The 19784-nt window shown below is 42.6% G+C and overlaps 1 protein-coding gene across 1 annotated transcript; it reads left to right on the forward strand.

Moving 5' to 3' along the window:
- The first annotated feature begins 533 nt into the window (after positions 1-533).
- On the forward strand, positions 534-14246 carry dcakd (dephospho-CoA kinase domain containing). Its single transcript, XM_046369229.1, has 5 exons — positions 534-876; positions 1560-1672; positions 8062-8265; positions 8573-8660; positions 11269-14246. Exons 2-5 carry the CDS (start codon positions 1561-1563, stop codon positions 11552-11554), a joined length of 690 nt encoding a protein of 229 aa, XP_046225185.1. The 5' UTR covers positions 534-876; position 1560; the 3' UTR covers positions 11555-14246.
- Positions 14247-19784: the final 5538 nt, after the last annotated feature.

Here is a 19784-nt window from a genome sequence, read left to right on the forward strand (position 1 = left end):
AGATAGTGCTGAGAAAATAAGGAATCACTGTATTATTCAGAGGTCCTACTATAGGCCCTGCTGCATATTGCCTGCTAGAATAGTGTTGGCTCTATAAGCCAATATGTATTCTATACACAGTGATTTGGATTGTGGCCAATGGAATGGGTGGAGTAAAAGGCCAGCAATACTACATATTATTCAGAGCCTCATGAAATTACACCATATACATCCTACTGAGTATTTCCTACAATATTTTTACTGCGGCACCTAGAATAGTTTTTGCTCTATAAACCAATGTGTATTCCATATACAGTGATTTGCTTTGGGGGCATTTATTTGACCTTGGAACATGTTTAAAAACCCACATTTAATTAAAATGTTACTTAAATATGAAGAAATATGAATCATTGTTAATGTTTAGACAATTATTTTTCATATACCATGAATACATACAGGCTATTGACACTTTTCTACTATTACGTGGGGGACTTTTATTTTGAATATTTTCTCAATTCTGTGACCCGGACGTACTTTTTTTAGTGTTGCTGATGGGACAGCGATCTGGTGTGGTCTACGGTGGATTAGTTATAAAAATCGTTGACCTAACGTAACCGAACACTGTCAACTTTCGTCAAGCTGGGCTTGTATTGCGCTGAAATCGTCGACAACGGTATGCGTAATGTCTGTGGCCGAGATGGCAGTGACTGTGCAGACTTATTGGAGCAAATAGGTATGGTTTTGAAAACGTGTTATCAAACAAGAACAAGACTTGTCAACAACTGACGTCAGCTAGCGAGCTAACGTTATAGCTGCAGTGCAGTCTCTTGGACCGGATTGCCCTAACGTTACCCCTGCACACTTTTTAATTGAAAGAAAGGACTATTGAGGTCAAAAGTAAGTTCATAAAAAAGGTGTTTACTGATTTAATCAGGGTTATCACAAGTTGCCACAAAGTAATAAACTCCGCCTATTTCTACAATTGATCTGAAAGTGTGATTTTAAACCTAACCACACTGCAAACCTTAGGCCTAAATACTTGTATTTGTGAGAGTTGTTGACATGGTGAACGCACCGAGCTGTTTGTTTGAACTACTGCCACACAGCTCAGACACCCATGCATCCCCCACAAGACATGCCACCAGAGGTCTCTTCACAGTCCTCAAGTTCAGAACAGACTATGGGAGGTGTACAGTACTACATAGAGCCATGACTACATGGAACTCTATGCTGATCCAAGCAGTAGAGTCAGATTTTTTTTTAACAGCTACAAAGGCACCTTCTAGAACAGCAGGGACTGTGAAGAGACGCACACAGGCTCAGACACATGCATACATACATACCAAACAGACACGTACACATGGATTTTGTGTTGTAGACATGTGGTAGTAGAGTGGGCCTGAGGGCACACTTAATGTGTCGCGAAATCTGTTTTGAATGTATTGTAAGGTTTTTAAAATTGTATAACTTTCCTCAACTTTGCTGGACCCCAGGAAGAGTAGCTGGTGACTTGGCAGCAGCTAATGTGGATCCATAATAAATATAAATACCTACTCTGACCTATCTTCGTGTTTCTGTAGGATGTTTTTGGTGGGGTTGACGGGAGGAATCGCCTCAGGGAAGAGCACTGTGTCCTCTCTGCTGCGAGAGCTTGGCTGCCCCATTATCGATGCCGATGTGGTGGCTAGAAAAGGTACGGGCTATGGGACTGAAAGGGATTTTTTTCCCCCTTGCACACACACACACTCAATGAATGTTGGGTCCATTTTGACATTCCACACGCTTGTATTTGCATTCATTTTAAAAACCATTGTGCAGTTTAAAGCCCTTGCAAAATTTACTTGAGCGTGCCCCAGTTATTTGTATTGATCACTATGTCATGCAAAGGAGGTTTTGGTGGGAGGAGATATGAGTGGTCTCATTGTAAAGACTCGAATGGAATCGATAGAACAGTATCAAACATGGAAACCACATTTGGCGCCATTCTTTCTATACAGTGGGTATGGAAAGTCGTCACCCCCTTTCAAAATGTTCACCTTTTGTTGCCTTACAGCCTGAAATGAAAACGCATATTATCTAACTTCATTTACACACAGTAACCCACAATATCCTAGTGAATTGTTTTAATACAAAGATATCTGAAAATGATTTCAAACAGTCAAATACCCTATTAGGATAAGTGAACACCACCCTGAGTTAATACTTGGTGGAACTGCCGTTTGCTTGAATTACAGCCATGAGTCTCTTTGAATACGTCTCTGCTAACTTTGTACATCTAGACTGTGCAATATTTGCCCGTTCTCCCTTGCAGAGTTGTTCAAGCTCAGTCAAATTGCACAGTAACCGCTCATGGACTGCACTCTTCAAGTCATTCCACAGGTTCTTGATGGGATTTAGGTCGGGGCTCTGATTAGGCCATCCTTGGACATTCACCTTCTTGTCCTTCAACCACTGTACGGTTGCTTTGGCGGTGTGCTTTGGGTCATTGTCATGTTGAAACGTGAACCATTTAACTTCCTGGCAGAGGGCTGCAGGTTCTCAAGAATCTGTCAGTATTTTGCACTGTCCATTTTCCCTTCTTTCCTGACAAGTGCTCCCGTCTCTGCTGAAGAGAAACAACCCCACAACAGGATGCTGCCATACTTTACTGTAGACATGGTGTTCTTTCGGTGGAAAGATGTATTGGGTTTTTTGCCAGACCTTTTTACATTCAGCCCAAAAAGTTCAATTTTGGTCTCATCTGAGGCAAAGCTCAAACGAGACTTGATGTGTTTTCTCTTCTTCTTGCCTCTCTGATCAGTCTCCTCCTTGCCCGGTCATCCAGTTCGGAGGGATGGCCTGATCTATGCAGGGTCTGGGTGGTGCCATACGCCTTCCACTTCTTAATAATGGTCTTAACTGTGCTCCGAGGGATAGACAAAGCCTTTGAAATATTTTATATCCATCCCCTGACTTGTGCCTTTCCACAACTTTATCCCGTAGCTCTTTTGAAAGTACCTTTCCGCCCATAGTGGATTCTTTGCTTTGAATTGCACTACTGAGCAGTGGAGTCTTCTATCAACAACTGCTTTTATTCTGAACTAATCAAAGTAACTACAATTGATCACAGATGGAAGCCAATTAGCTTGATTTGTGATCTGGAAGGTGGTTGGTTATACCTCAGCAAGTTTGCAATTGCAATTCTAAGGTGGGGGGGTCAGTTATTACTGTTTTACTTTTAATTTGTTTCCAGAGTGTAAAAAATATGTTTTACTTGAATATTGTGGGTTACTGTGTGTAAATAAAGCTGGATGTTATGTTTTCATTTCAGGCTGTAAGGCAACAAAATGTGAATATTTTTTAAAGGGGTGGTGACTTTCTGTACCCACTGTAGCTCCTCCCACCAGCCTTTTCTGATATGCCATCATGAATCCAGTCGTATTCAATCCAGACTCCTTTAGAAAGAACTGTCCTGTTGACATATTTAAAGGTATTCTGTCTGTTTTGACAACACTCGGGTTGAATAGCGGGAACCGGGTTACTGAGATTTACGTCCCAAACCCACTCCCTTTTCCAAGGATAAGTAACTGAGAAACTGGTATATTACACTAAACAAACGCAACATATAAAGTGTTGATCCCATGTTTCACGAGCTGAAATAAAATATCCCCGGAATTTTCCATATGCACCAAAAGCTTATTTCTCTAAAATGTTGTCCACAAATTTGTTTACATTCCCGTTAGTTAGCATTTCTCCTTTGCCAAAATAATCTATCCATCTGACAGGTATCAGATTGCGCTAGGGACAATAAAAGGCCACTCTAAATGTGCAGTTTTGTCACACAATACAGTGCCACAGATATCCCATTGAATTTAATGTTCATTTCTCTACCATAAGCAGCCTCCAACGTTGTTTTAAAGAATTTGGCAGTATGTCCAACCGGCATCACAACATCAGAACATCTGTAACCATACCAGCCCAGGACCTCCACATCAGGGCTCTTCACCAGCGGAATCGTCTGAGACCTGCCACCTGGGCAGCTGATGAAACTGGGTTTGTACAACGGAACAATTTCTGCAGAAACAATCTCATGGAAGCTAACCTACCTGCTCATTGACCTCACCAGGGTCTGGACCTGACTGTAGTTTGGCGTCGTAACCGACTTCATGGCCACTAGCACACTAGAGAAGTGTGCTCTTCACGGCTGAATCCCGGTTTCAACTGTACTGAACAGATGACGTTGTGTGTGCGAGTGGTTTGCTGACGTCAACATTGTGAACAGACTGACCCGTGGTGGCGGTGGGGTTATGCTATAGGCAGGCATAAGCTACGGCCAATGAACACAATTGCATCTTAACAATGGCAATTTGAATGCACAGAGATACTGTGACGAGATCTTGAGGCCCATTGTTGTGCATTCATCTGTTGCCATCACCACATTTTTCAGCCTGATAATGCACGACCACATGTCACAAGGATAGGATATGTACAAAATTTCTGGAGGCTGAAAATGTCCCAGTTCTTTCATGGCCTGCATACACACCAGACATATCATGCATTGAGCATGTTTGGGATGCTCTGGATTGACGTGTACACAGCGTGTTCCAGTTCCCGCCAATATCCAGCAACTTTGCACAGCCATTGAAGAAGCCACAATCAACAGCCTGATCAACTCTATGCAAAGGAGATGTCGCGCTGCATGAGGCAAATGGTGGTCACACCAGATACTGACGGGTTTTCTGATTTACGCCCCCCCAAAAAACTATTTAATCAATTTTAGAATAAGTCTGTAACATAACAAAATGTGGAATAAATGCACTGTATACACACTGAACCAAAATCTAAATGGAATATGCAACGATTTCAAAGATTTTACTGAGTTAAGAGGAAATCAGTCAATTCCAAAAATTAATTAGGCCCTAATCTATGGATTTCACGTGACTGGGAATATAGATATGCATCTGTTGGTCACAGATTTCCATCGATAAAATGCAATTGTGTTTGTCTGTAGTTTATGCCTGCCATAGCATAACCCCACCTCCACCATAGGGCACTCTGTTCATAAGTTCATAACGTTGACATAAGCAAACCGCTCACCACACGAAGCCATACACGTGGTCTGCCAAATTCTCTAAAAACATTTACATTTACATTACATTTAAGTCATTTAGCAGACGCTCTTATCCAGAGCGACTTACAAATTGGTAAATTCATTTTAGAGTGGCCTTTCATTGTCCACAGCACAAGATGCACCTGTGTAATCATGCTGTTTAATCAGCTTCTTGATATACCACACCTGTCAGGTGGATGGATTATCTTGGCATCGGAGAAATGCTCACTAACTGGAATGTAAACAAATTTGTGCACCAAATTTGAGAGAGAAGCATTTTGTGCATATTGAACATTTGTGGGATCTTATTTCAGCTCATTAAACATTGGACCAATACTTTACACTTGCGTTTATATTGTTGTTCAGTATATATAAAATCCTACCCTACCTCTTTCAGGTAATAAATTGAATGCAGTATTTGCGTTATTTATCTAATGAATGATGGGTGATGCATAAACTTCTAACTTATAGCCTCTGTCTCTTGCGCAATATGCACCTGCGCTACGCTGGCCTCTCTCCCTTTAAACGCTTCTTCCCACTGGGCGCACACTGGTTGAACCAATGTGGAACAGACGTTGAATTGACATCTGTCCCAAGTGGGTTAGCTCTTGGAGTCCCAGGAAAAGCTAGACTAAAATCTCTTGCTGGACATTTTTGTTTAATTTCCGTTTAATAATAGACTATTCGAAGTGGGATGCAAGCTCTTGTTTGCTGATTTGTTAATTACAGCAGCCAATAGAACTCACGGGGAGTTTTGAAAGAGAGAACACAAGCAATGGCGATAGGTTACAGAAGTTAGGCCTATTTATTCAGACCATAACCATTCAATCTTTGTGAAAATAATTGAAAGCTGTCTGCATCTTATTCTAGTCCTATATTATTCATTATGTCATTACAATTATGAAGATAAGTACAACATATTTAATTTAGCTGTTGAAAGCGAGGAAGAAATGAAGCAACAATAGAGAGAGAAATGGGTAGGATTATTATGAAAGGTAGCCTATACATTTGAAGTCGGAGGTTTACAGTCATTAACGTGTTATTCACTCCACAAATCTGTTGTTTACAAACTATAGTTTTGGCAAGTCGGATAGGACATCTACTTTGTGGATGACACAAGTAATTTTTCCAAAAATTGTTTACAGACAGATTATTTCACTTACAATTCACTGTATCTCAATTCCAGTGGGTCAGAAGTTTACATACACTAAGTTGACTGTGCCTTTAAACGGCTTTGAAAATTCCAGAAAATTCCATCATACAATAGTACGCAAGTATAAACACCATGGGATCACGCATCCGTCATACCGCTCAGGAAGGAGACGTGTTCTGTCTCCTAGAGATGAACATACTTTGGTGCGAAAAGTGCAAATCAATCCCAGAACAACAGCAACGGACCTTGTGAAGATGCTGGAGGAAACGGGTACAAAAGTATCTATATCCACAGTCAAACGAGTCTTATATCGACAACCTGAAAGGCCACTCAGCAAGGAAGAAGCCACTGCTCCAAAACCGCCATAAAAAAATCCAAACTACGGTTTGCAACTGCACATGGGGACAAAGATTGTACTTTTTGGAGAAATGTCCTCTGGTCTGATAAAACAAAAATAGAACTGTTTGGCCATAATGCCCATCGTTATTTTTGGAGGAAAAAGGGGGAGGCTTGCAAGCCGAAGTTCACCATCCCAACCGTGAAGTACGGGGGTGGCAGCATCATGTTGTGGGGGTGCTTTGCTGCAGGAGGTACTGGTGCACTTCACAAAATAGATAGAATCATGAGGACGGAAAATGATGTGGATGTATTGAAGCAACATCTCAAGACATCAGTCAGGAAGTTTAAGCTTGGTCGCAAATGGGTCTTCCAAATGCACCAGCTCTGTCACGAGGAATGGGACAAAATTCACCCAACTTATTGTGGGAAGCTTGTGGAAGGCTACCCGAAACGTTTGACCCAAGTTAAACAATTTAAAGGCAATGCTACCAAATACAAATTGAGTGCATGTAAACTTCTGACCCACTGGGAATGTGATGAAAGAAATAAAAGCTGAAATAAATCATTCTCTCTATCATTATGCTGACATTTCACATTCTTAAAATAAAGTGGTGATCCTAACTGACCTAAGACAGGGAATTTTTACTAGGATGAAATGTCAGGAACTGTGAAAAGCTGAGTGTAAATGTATTTGGCTAAGGTGTATGTAAACTTCCGACTTCAACTGTATATGCTTAAAATAAGCTCTATTATACTTCACAATTTAAATCAAATTCGCTAGCCTTTGTAGGCTGCATGTCCAGCACCAGCATCGCATGGTTTGAACGCGGTGTGTAATTCCAGTCCATGTAATGCAGCATAATACAGTCCACACTCAAAAAGATTAGCTTACTGGAGCTTGTTGCATTCATTTACTATTTAGCATAACTACATCTATGGGCTTCTGTCGTGTTCTTCTGTCGTGCATAATGTGCGGTAGTCTTATCTATCATGTAAATCATTGGTTAATGGCAAAATCATTTGGGCATTTTTAGGCATGGGCTCATAAAATATTCTTAATGTAGGGTTCATCAGGCTCCGGTATCATTAGGCTTGAATTTTCAAGCCGTTAGAAGCTCTAATCAAATCCAGACATATTTATATGCTTTAAATTGAGACTACCTGTTTTGGCGGTTAAATACTGGGTTACCCGTAGAAAATTTGTTAAATCTTGGGATGGAACATTTTTGTAAAATACCGGTTAACTATTCAACCCTAGACAACACGGGCGTATTTATATTGGATGGCTGTGAGAAAGCCGTGGCAAGGGTTGTCATATTCATTAGACACCAAATAGGGGGTCAAATGTGACTGAAAACGAGAGGTACTACATGGACTTGTCAATTTAAGAAATGCTCATATTTGTATACAGATGCAAATGTTTGAGAACACATTCTGTTGCGTGCCTTAATGAACATGTCTTTAATCAGGTTAAGCTAACCGTGTTCTGTGTCTTTGCCAGTGGTGGAACCCCACAGTCCGGCCTACTGCCGGATCGTGAAGCACTTTGGCCCCGAGATCCTGCTGGAAAATGGAGAGATTGACCGGCAGAAGCTGGGTCAGCTCATCTTCGCCAGCGAGGACAAGCGGCGCCTGCTTAACTCCATCACCCACCCAGAGATCCACAAGGCCATGCTCAAACAGATCTTCTTTTTCTTCCTCCGAGGTTAGCTAACTAAGTGTAAAAAAGACAATTACAGCAGTACATTATAATTATTTATTTTTTCCTGGGGTGGTCTTCCCGTCTACAGCAAATGTATCATATAGTGTAAAACCACTAAATTGCAAATGTCATAACAATCATGAAAAAGTGTAAGGAATTCTTAATGGGACATATGGAGAATAAACCATGGAATACCTAACATTGTAACTTTCCATAGAGGGTGGATTGGTAGGAGCCACAGTACAGTACAGCAGTTCCATGGCTCTGGTGTGAGGGCTCTATTGTAGTGCTGCTGCTCTTTCCCCTCCAGGTTATCGCTACGTGGTGCTAGACGTGCCCCTGCTCTTCGAGACGAGGCGTCTCACCCGCTTCCTTAACCACACTGTGGTGGTGTACTGGTAAGACCAACTACGGCTCTCCGACCTTTCATTTCTAAAGGTTTGAACCTGCTTAAAGGTTTCAACATAAAATATGTGCTCTAGCTTGGAAAATAAATGTGACAATATCTGTTTGCTTCCTACCTTAGGACTGTTTTCCTCAAGAATTGTGTTCTGCTTCATGTTGACTTTCCTTCCCATGATACATTGAGTTTTGTGATACTGAGTATTATGACAACTATTGCAGCACGGCGCTTTGGGGTAGTGCGCTGCGCTCAGAATTCAGGAAAATTGAATGCACGACCATGCGGTGCCTTTTTAGCTTTCCTAAACCTAGACCAGAGAGAAGTTCAACAAGGGCAAGTACTGTTTCCAAGAGACCATTTCCTTAATGTCAAACAGAACTTACCCAGAACGTGGTCTTTATGACCTCAGAATATTCAATATTAATGTTCTAGACACGTTTCGTGAGAACGCTGCAAGAACATTTCTGTGTTCAGTTCTCAGAGGGTTATGGGAATATTCCTTCAAAGAATATTCCATGGATACAGTTCTTGCAGCGTTCCAATTGAACGTGTCTAGAACATTTAATATGGAATATTCCGAGGTCATGGTGACTCTAATGCCAGAACCTGCTAAATAGGTTTCAGGAGGTTTTGGCTAACGTACATAGAATGTTCCCCTAACTAACTGAAAACTGGACACTCAAACATCTGGGGAACATTATGGGTCAAATAAAATGTTATTTGTCACATCTGCCTAATACAACAGGTGTAGACCTTGAAATGCTTACTTACTACAAGCCCTTAACAAACAGTGCAGAGTGAAGAAAGTATTTTCTAAATAAACTAAAGTAAAATAACAATAATGAGGCTATATACAGGGGGTACCAGTACCAAGTCAATGTATGAGTTACTGGGCCATACACACTACTCTTTGTAGCGCCTTGCGGTCGGATGCCGAGCAGTTTCCATACCAGGTGGTGATGCAACCATGCTCTCGATGGTGCAGCTGTAGAACTTTTTGAGGATCTGGGGACACTCTTTTCAGTCTCCTGAGGGGAATAGGCGTTCTCATGCCCTGTTCAAAACTGTCTTGGTGTGTTTGGACCATGATAGTTTGTTGGTGATGTGGACACCAAGGAACTTGAAGCTTTGGCCCCGCTCCACTACAGACCTGTCAATTTGTGCTCGGCCCTCCTTTTCCTGTAGTCCTCGATCAGCTCTTTGTCTTAATGTTGAGGGAGAGGTTGTTGTCCTGGTACCACACTGCCAGGTTTCTGACCTCCTCCCTATAGGCTGTCTCATCGTTGTCAGTGATCAGGCCTACCACCGTTGTGTCGTCTGCAAACTTATTGATGGTGTTGGAGTCGTGCTTGGCCACACAGTCGTGGATGAACAGGGTGTACAGGAGGCGACTAAGCACAAACACCCCTGAGGAAGCCCCCTTGTTGAGGTTCAGCGTGTCAGATGTGTTGTTACCTACCCTTACCACCTATGGGCGGCCTTTCAGGAAGTCCAGGATCCTGTTGCAGAGGGAGGTGTTTAGTCCCAGGGTCCTTAGCTTAGTGATGAGCTTTGAGGGCACTATGGTGGGTAACATTACAAAAACGTTATCTCTGTCGCTAGAATTGTTAGTTGGGGAAACTGTCACTAGAAATAATAATGTGGTGATACAACCCGACAGGATGCTCTCAATTGTGCATCTGTAAAAGTTTGTGGGTTTTAGCCAAATTTATTCAGCCTCCTAAAGTTGAAGAGGTACTGTTGCGCCTTCATCAACACACTGTCTGTGGGTGGATATTTTCAGATTGTCAGTGATATGTATGCCAAGAAACTTGAACCTCTCCTCCTTCTCCACTGCGGTCCCGTCTATGTGGATAGAGGCGTTCTCCCTCTACTGTCTCCTGTAGTCCATGATCAGCTCCGTCGTTTTGTTGACGTTGAGAGGGAGTTATTTTCCCTTTCACCACTCCGCCAGGGCCCTCACCACCTCCCTGTAGGCTGTCTCGTCATTGTTGATAATCAGGTCTACTACTGTTGTGACATCTGCAACCTCGATGATTGAATTGGAGGCTTGCGTGGCCACGCAGTCATTGGTGAATAGGGAGTACAGGGGGGGTCTGAGCACGCACTCTTGTGGGGCCCCTGTGTTGAAGATCAGCGAAGTGGAGGTGTTGTTTCCAACAACGGTCCATTATAAATCATAATCTGGGTCAGGTGGGCATACATATAAAGCTTGTTCTTTTCGCTAACATTACCAGCTAAATTATGAAATACTATATTAGTGTTAAGCTTTCACAAGGCAATTCACAGAAGCACATTGTAATTTTGGTGGCCATAGAACAGAGTCATGAGTGCATTGTATGACATCAAATCAGTATTATATTCCTCAAGTCTCATTTTTGTAATTTACAGCATTTCCCTCACCCAGACAACAAAACAATTGCAAAAGTTGCCCAATTAGCTGGAGAGATGGGTGCGACTTATTCTCATGCAATGTCAGTCAGAACCCTCTGATATTATGTATATCATGTTACTGTACAGCCACTGCATTCCAATTTAGGCGCTTATCATTGTCCAAATCAGCCAGTGTAAAGGGTTAAGCATGTTCTCTTTTCCTGATCCAGTGACCCGGCCACCCAGCTGTCGCGCCTCATGAACCGGGACGGGCTGACCCAGGAGCAGGCGGAGCAGCGTGTGGCTGCCCAGATGCCCCTAAATGAGAAGCGGGGATTGGCCAGTCACGTGGTGGAAAACTCGGGCAGCCGCGAGGACACCCAGCGCCAGGTGCTGCGGCTACACACCACGCTCGAGGACTCTATGGAGTTCCTGCTGGCCAGGGCCATCGCCATAGCGACCGCTGCCGGCCTGGGCGGACTACTTCTATACGCCGCCAAATTGCTGGCGTCTTAGCGAATGGAGTGAGAGTTAGACGAGAGTCGCCCTCCTATGGCAATGCAGTGTTGAATTGTGATTGAGATTGCGGCACTTTGATCTTAAGCCATAGCACGTAACCGACCAATGGGCCCAGCACGTGTGGTGAGAGGTCCTATGGTCGGTTATGTGTTATGGCTTGAGTTGAAAGTTCGCAAGCAGTTTGTACTTAGAAAGTGGTCAAGTAACGTGAGATGTTTTCTTGTGTAAATTCCTTGTTGCTCTTTGAATGCTACAGGAAACAGTGAACACCTAGGTTTCCTTGGTTTGCATTTTAAAAGCCAATAAGTTATTTGGGAAAATATTTTTGGAGTCACTAGACTGCTTTTTTTTAAAGCAAATATATTTTCTGTATGAGATATCTGGACAGAATAGTTTAGCATGGGCTGAGAAGCAATGCTGGTGATGTAAGAATGTTTTTAGCTCATTGTGCCTATTTGTTTTACATTTTAAAGGGATAGTTCACTGAAATTGCATATTTACCTTTAGTGAGTGGTCTATGGACCTGGAGAGTCAGCGACCGAAGATTTTGATTTCTTAAAATGAAATGTTATTTTTTGCGTACACAGTTTAACAAGTGCTATATAGTGGGTGCAGCGATATGCTTATGTTCCTATCGATCGGTGCAGTAAATTTCAACAAGCACACAATAATCGCAAATTTATTTTAAAAATGTTTTATGTAGTACAGCAATGGATGTATAAATAGTATGTCAATATTATTAAAGTGACCAGTGGTCATTGACTATGTAGTAGTCCCTAAGATGCAGGCTAGAGTACCCGGTGGTGGCCAGCTACTGATAGTGACTGAGGGGCAGAGTAGGGTAGTGGGCAGATAGCACAGTACTGGGTGGAGGCCATCTAGTGGTGGCTATTTAACACTCAGTCTCTCGGTCCCAGCTTTGATGTACTGTCTCTGTCTTCTAGATGGTAGCGGGGTGAACAGTCCGTGGCTCGGGTGGCTGAGGTCCTTGATGATGATCTTGGCCTTCCTGTGACACCGGGTGCTGTAGATATCCTGGAGGGCAGGCAGGGTAACCCCGATGGTGCGTTGGGCTGACCGTACCACCCCTAGAGTGCCCTGCTGTTATCGACGGTACAATTGCCGTACCAGGCGGTTATACTGCCTGACAGGATGCTCTCGAGTGCATCTGTAGATGTTTGTAAGGGACTTAGGGATTGAAGAGGCGTTGTTGCGCCTTCACCACAAAGTTGGTGTGAAGGGTTCATTTCAGGTCTCTGTCAATTTGGATGGGGGTGTGCTATGCTGTCTCCTGTAGTTCACGATCAGCTCCTGTCCACGATCAGCTTTTGTTGACGTTGAGGAAGAGGTATGGTCAGATTTCCGAAGGGAGGTTAGGGCCTTGTAGCCATCAAGGAAGGGAGAGTAGCAATGAACAAGAATTTTCGCACCATGAGTAGCAAAGATGTTGATAGCATTAGTGTTAACGGTGTTGGATACTGTTAGATTCTGCGTTAAACTTGGAACATTGTTATAGTATCTAAGGAGTGAAAGAGACTGGTTTTTACATCAGAAGTTAATGGTTATCTGTAGGAGCCAGATGGCTTTGGAATGTATTGGATGGACGGGAAGAAGTCACAGGAGTGCTACTGGGGATACAGATGAACTGTGGATTAGGCAAATGAGGGGTTGAGGTAAGGTCAGATCCCCTTAAGGGAGAAATTATGGTTTATTACCCTATTACTTAGTCTTCCTGTTGAACCATAGAATATGTAAGGATTTGAGAGAAGGAGGAGTGCCTAAATTGGAGTTTATATACTTGTGGTGGTGGAAACATGTTTTATCTGAATGCAGCTGTATTGACCCTCTGGGCTTTCATAATGTGTGTTTTTACTCTGAGAATTAGAACCTAACAACACAAAGCAATGGGAATGGTAGGGAATTGGAATGAAGTGACTGAGTTGATTTGGGAATGCTTCGATCATGCTACCATGGCTCGTATAAGTCTTATTATTTTGCACGCAACAATGCTAATGCTAATATGTGAGAAAGTAAACTCCCAGGTTCCATCGATGACTTCCTATTTATCAATAAAATTAGGTACATTTGTGATTTAGGATAAATATAATTTTAAGGATGGGGTAACTATGTAATATGGATAAAGTGGGGCGGCAGCGTAGCCTAGTGGTTAGAGCGTTGGACTAGTAACCGGAAGGTTGCGAGTTCAAACCCCCGAGCTGACAAGGTACAAATCTGTCGTTCTGCCCCTGAACAGGCATTTAACCCACTGTTCCCAGGCCGTCATTGAAAATAAGAATGTGTTCTTAACTGACTTGCCTGGTTAAATAAAGGTTAATTTTTTTTTTTTTAAGTAATCAGCTTTTAAAATATTTGATTGACTCTGTGATGACGCTAGAATGAAGACATAGGTGATGTATTCAACAATCCACTTTTCAAACTAAAGAGTTTTCTAAACGGTCGAAGGAATGAAGATGAAGATTTCCTGGATGCCACTGTGTCTTTTCTAACACTTACAGTATCTTCTGTACTTTTTCAGTCAACTCTAGTTTTTTTTTTTTTTTTACATCCGCACACATGAGGAACTAAAAGATTTTATCGGTTTTATCAGCTGCTGTAAAAAAAAAGTCAAAGAAGAATGTCAATGATCTATTATCCATGTCTGAAAATAAACAGAACTATATTACTACAATGTCCCCATCCTACATTGTGTTTTTGCATCCTTTCGTAATATTGCATTCTCATACTCTTAAGATACTTTTTTTATGGAGGCATACTACATTCTGTCAAACTATAACAATAGTCACATAAAGATAGTCATAATAAAGTTAATGTTGCAGTTATTGGGTGGGCCGAGTAAACACAAAGTCTTTCTTTGACCCATTTACTTTCAAATGACTTTAAAAATTTAACGGCACCTCACAGACTTGAAGAACCTAATTATTTCATTTTGGGATGCAATGAGGATGACTAACTTGCCGACATTTATTGTTCACAGCCTTGAGAGGGGAGACCTCCATTGGTATAATCTTGCTTCCTGGCTGGGCCTTGTCTGTTTGTGTGTTGGCAGCAGTCAGGCTAGTGGGAGGGCGGCAGGGAATGACATCATCCACATGTCTCTGGTGCTGTGTGTCGTGGGTAATGTGTGTGGTGGGTACCAATTTTGTGTGTGTATACCAAGTACATGTGTGTGTAGTGCGTAGCATTTGTGTGTCTGTGTGTCACCCTTGCACTGCACTGGGTCTCTTCTCTATCAGGGGACTTGGGGTGGCCTGAGTGTACTGGCTACTTGAATTCCTTCGTACATCGCTGCTGGCCGACGCTCCTCTTTTATCAAGTGACTGCAGATTAATGCAAAGTGAAGGGGCTAAAGGGCAGTGAGCCACCGGGGACCTACAGTCACACACAAACACACACACAAACAAATTAAGTCAGACACGCACATATTTGCACACGCAGATACACACACACATGCAGACAAGCACACACACACACTTGGTACTGACAATCAGACACACACTCACTCATACACAGACATGCACGCACACACACACACACACACACACACACACACACACAGGCTGTACCAGAAATCACCTCTGAGCTGTCCGGTCCATCGGCAACAGTAGAGGAATGAAGCACAGTCTATTTTGAATAGTGGTTTTAAGCTGTCAGTCCACAGGCCACTGTACTTACTGGTCTGGTCAGCCAGCTGTTTAGGGGAGATTCCAAGTGTCCCTTTGTCAGTCCTCTGAAAGACAGACAAGGACCTGATGTAGAACTGGTGGGGTTTTTGAGATGAGGTCTCTATATCGGGAATCTGGACGCCAAAGTATCAACTCCTGAGGCAGAGCAGGGTGGAATTGAGCTCCCTTTACAATTCAAATTCAGTAACTTTCCCACCAAGTGACACGTTTATTTGACTAGAACCCATGCATAGTGCATATATGTGCAACTACACACAGTGCACACACACAAACAATGTATACATGTGCAGAACATGCACACGTACGCACACACAAATGCATGCATGTACACACACAATTCACACACACTTTTTTGTGTGATTTATAGAGGGGATGATAGCAGATAATTGTTTCTTGGCAGGGGATAGAGAGTTTACGGTGTCTTGTTGTTTTCATTTAGAGATTAGCCTCAGGCTCCACCAAAGTGTGGCGACATTTTGGAATCTCTTGTCCGAGTGATTTCCTATCTGTCTCTGCCACCCACTGTTGTCAAAGAGAGAGAAATACAAACACTTTGAATGCAATATAGTACTTTGTTTTTTATTTGTTACAAATACGACTATTCATCTGAAGCACCAACCATACTATGTTTCTTGTATTTCATATGGGGTATTTAGTATGCACCTATACGAACAAACTCAGAGTGGCATCAGGAAAACAACCTCTCACTCAATGTCAACAAAACAAAGGAGATGATTGTGGACTTCAGGAAACAGCAGAGGGAGCACCCCCCTATCCACATCGACGGGACAGCAGTGGAGAAGGTGGAAAGTTTTAAGTTCCTCGGGCATAAACATCACAGACAATCTGAAATGGCCCACCCACCCAGACATTGTGGTGAAGAAGGCTGAAGAAATGTGTCTTGTCACCTAAAACCCTCACAAACTTTTACAGATGCACAATTGAGAGCATCCAGTCGGGTTGTATCACTGCCTGATCCAGCAACTGGACCGCCCATAACCACAGGGCTTTCCAGAGGGTGGTGCGGGCTGTACAACGCATCACCGGGGACAAATTACCTGTCCTCCAGGACACCTACAGCACCCGATGTCACAGGAAGGCCAAAAAGATCATCAAGGACAACAACCACCCGAGCCACTGCCTGTCCACCCTGCTACTATCCAGGAGGCGAGGTCAGTACAGGTGCGTCAAAGCTGGGACCGAGAGTCAGAAGCTATTTTTCAGTCTCAAGGCCATCAGACTGTTAAACAGCCACCACTATCACAGTGAGGCTGCTGCCTTTAATACATGGATCACTAGTCACTTTTAATAATGCCACTTTAATAATGTTTACAAATCTTGCATTACTCATCTCATATGTACAGTTGAAGTCGGAAGTTTACATACACCTTACACTCAGTTTTTCACAATTCCTGCCATTTAATCCTAGAAAAATTCCCTTTCTTAGGTCAGTTAGGATCACCACTTTATTTTAAGAATGTGAAATGTCAGAATAATAGTAGAGAGACTGATTTATTTCAGCTTTTATTTATTTCATCACATTCACAGTGGGTCAGAAGTTTACATACACTCAATTAGTGTTTGGTAACATTGCCTTTAATTAAATTGTTTAACTTGGGTCAAACATTTCGGGTAGCCGTCCACAAGCTTCACACAATAACTTGGGTGAATTTTGGCTCATTCCTCCTGACAGAGCTATTGTAAACTGAGTCAGGTTTGTAAGCCTCCTTGCTCACACACATTTTTACTGTTCTGCCCACACATCTTCCAGTTGAAGCTCGCATCCGCTACAAGACCATGGTGCTTGCCGACGGAGCTGTGAGGGGAACGGCACCTCAGTACCTCCAGGCTCTGATCAGGCCCTACACCCAAACAAGGGCACTGCGTTCATCCACCTCTGGCCTGCTCGCCTCCCTACCACTGAGGAAGTACAGTTCCCGCTCAGCCCAGTCAAAACTGTTCGCTGCTCTGGCCCCCCAATGGTGGAACAAACTCCCTCACGACGCCAGGACAGCGGAGTCTATCACCACCTTCCGGAGACACCTGAAACCCCACCTCTTTAAGGAATACATAGGATAGGATAAGTAATCCTTCTCACCCCCCCCCCTTTAAGATTTAGATGCACTATTGTAAAGTGACTGTTCCACTGGATGCCATAAGGTGAATGCACCAATTTGTAAGTCGCTCTGGATAAGAGCGTCTGCTAAATGACTTAAATGTAAATGTACATCTTCTATGGGATTGAGGTCAGGGCTTTGTGATGGTCACTCCAATACCTTGACTTTGTTGTCCTTAAGCTATTTTGCCACAACTTTGGAAGTATGCTTGGGTCCATTTGGAAGACCCATTTGCGACCAAGCTTTAACTTCTTGACTGATGTCATCAGATGTTGCTTCAATATATCCACATAATTTTCTGTCCTCATGATGCCATCTATTTTGTGAAGTGCACTAGTCCCTCCTGCAGAAAAGCAGCGCCACAACATGATGCTGCCAACCCCGTGCTCCACGGTTGGGATGGTGTTCTTCAGCTCGCAAGCGTCCTCTTTTTTCCTCGAAACATCATTATGGCCAAACAGTTCTATTTTTGTTTCATCAGACCAGAGGACATTTCTCCAAAAAGTATGATCTTTGTCCCCATGTGCAGTTGCAAACTTTTTTATGGCGGTTTTGGAGCAGTGGCTTCTTCCTTGCTGAGCAGCCTTTTAGGTTGATATAGGACTCGTTTGACTGTGGATATAGATACTTTTGTACCTGTTTCCTGCAGCATCTTCACAGGGTCCGTTGCTGTGGTTCTGGGATTGATTTGCACTTTTCGCACCAAAGTACGTTCATCTCTCGGAGACAGAACGCGTCTCCTTCCTGAGCGGTATGATGACTGCGTGGTCCCATAGTGTTTATACTTGTGTACTATTGTTTTTACAGATGAACGTGGTACCTTCAGACGATTGGAAATTGCTCCCAAAGATGAACCAGACTTGTGGAGGTCTACAATTTTTTTCTGGGGTCTTGGCTTATTTCTTTTGATTTTCCCATGATGTCAAGAAAAGAGGCACTGAGTTTGTAGGTAGGCCTTAAAATATATCCACTTGTACACCTCCAATTGACTCAAATTATATCAATTAGCCTATCAGAAGCTTCTAAAGCCATGACATAATTTTCTGGAATTTTCCAAGCTGTTTAAAGGCACAGTCAACTTGGTGTATGTAAACTTCTGACCCACTGGAATTGTGATACAGTGAATTAATTGTAAGTGAAATAATGTGTCTGTAAACAATTGTTGGAAAAAATTACTTGTGTCATGCACGAAGTAGATGTCCTAACCGACTTGCCAAAACTATAGTTTGTTAACAAGAAATTTGTGGAGTGGTTGCCTATGCTGCATGCTGAAGATAACCTATAAAGGCGCCATTGACATAGCATCAGACCTTTGAGTAGAACAGCTCTCACTAAGCCTATACTGGGAAACTGAGCAACCTAAGTGTATGTAAACTTCTGACTTCAACTGTTTATACACTCATTTTTTACCTTCTATTGCATCTTGCCTATGCCGCTCGGTCATTACTCATCCATATATTTATATCTATATATGATTATTCCATTCTTTTACTTAGATTTGTGTGTATTAGGTAATTGTGTAATTGATAGATGACTTGTTAGATAGTTACAATGTCAGAACTAGCATTTAGCTACACTGACATTAACATCTGCTGAACATGTATATGTGACCAACAAAATTTTATTTGATTTGATTTACTGTCTGGTACCTAGAGGGTCACTTATAGGCGCTGATAATGGTCTGTTCATTGAACTATATCAACACATTCACTCCAAACCTCTTGAAATTCATAGAGATTTCAATTCCCAACCCATGCTCATTATACTACAATAATCCAGCGTACTAGTGTAAATAGTTTCTCTTTACTTCAGGTTTTTTTGTTCTCTTATTACAGATACTAAATTCACCATGGTAACAAATTAAATGTGCGTTCAAAGGTTCTAATGTCAGCCCGAGGACAGTGGGTTTGCAGGGGCGAAAGAATATTGCTCAGAAGTCCTTTGACAGCCCATATACACAACACATGACTGTTGCGGGGGTGAGGAGACAGCCAACATGGCAGCCTGTCCCACCCGATGACTCAAACTGTCCTTGCTCATTAGCCCGGGATGGGTCAGGGCTGTGGGAAAAGCCTGTTAGGGTTGAGTCACTGACACACCGACCACCCCGGAGAAATCATGCATGTCAAAGGTATGTTATATTCACTGACTCAAACTAAATGAGCGCATTGATCAGGTGGAAAGACGGCTAGCGAGAGAGGGTGAGAGAAAAAGGGATGGGGTATGCTGTATGTGTGTGTGGCTAAGAGGGAGAGTGAGCATGTGATTTAAAAGTAAGAGACAGTCAAAACATGTAACCGTGATTTGTGATCGTTCTCTCTTGCCTGATGGGATGGATACGTTGCTGTATGCTGAAGATATGATGCTGCATGCTGAAGATAACCTATAAAGGCGCCATTGACATAG

This window comes from Oncorhynchus gorbuscha, linkage group LG11 (assembly GCF_021184085.1).
Source record: "Oncorhynchus gorbuscha isolate QuinsamMale2020 ecotype Even-year linkage group LG11, OgorEven_v1.0, whole genome shotgun sequence".
NCBI lineage: Eukaryota > Metazoa > Chordata > Actinopteri > Salmoniformes > Salmonidae > Oncorhynchus > Oncorhynchus gorbuscha.

Coding starts and splice junctions, on each gene's coding strand:
- dcakd (XM_046369229.1), top strand. CDS start 1,561: ATGTTTTTGGTGGGGTTGACGGGAGGAATCGCCTCAGGGAAGAGCACT. Junction 1,673..8,061: donor CGATGTGGTGGCTAGAAAAG/GTACGGGCTATG, acceptor TGTCTTTGCCAG/TGGTGGAACCCCACAGTCCG. Junction 8,661..11,268: donor CACACTGTGGTGGTGTACTG/GTAAGACCAACT, acceptor TTCCTGATCCAG/TGACCCGGCCACCCAGCTGT.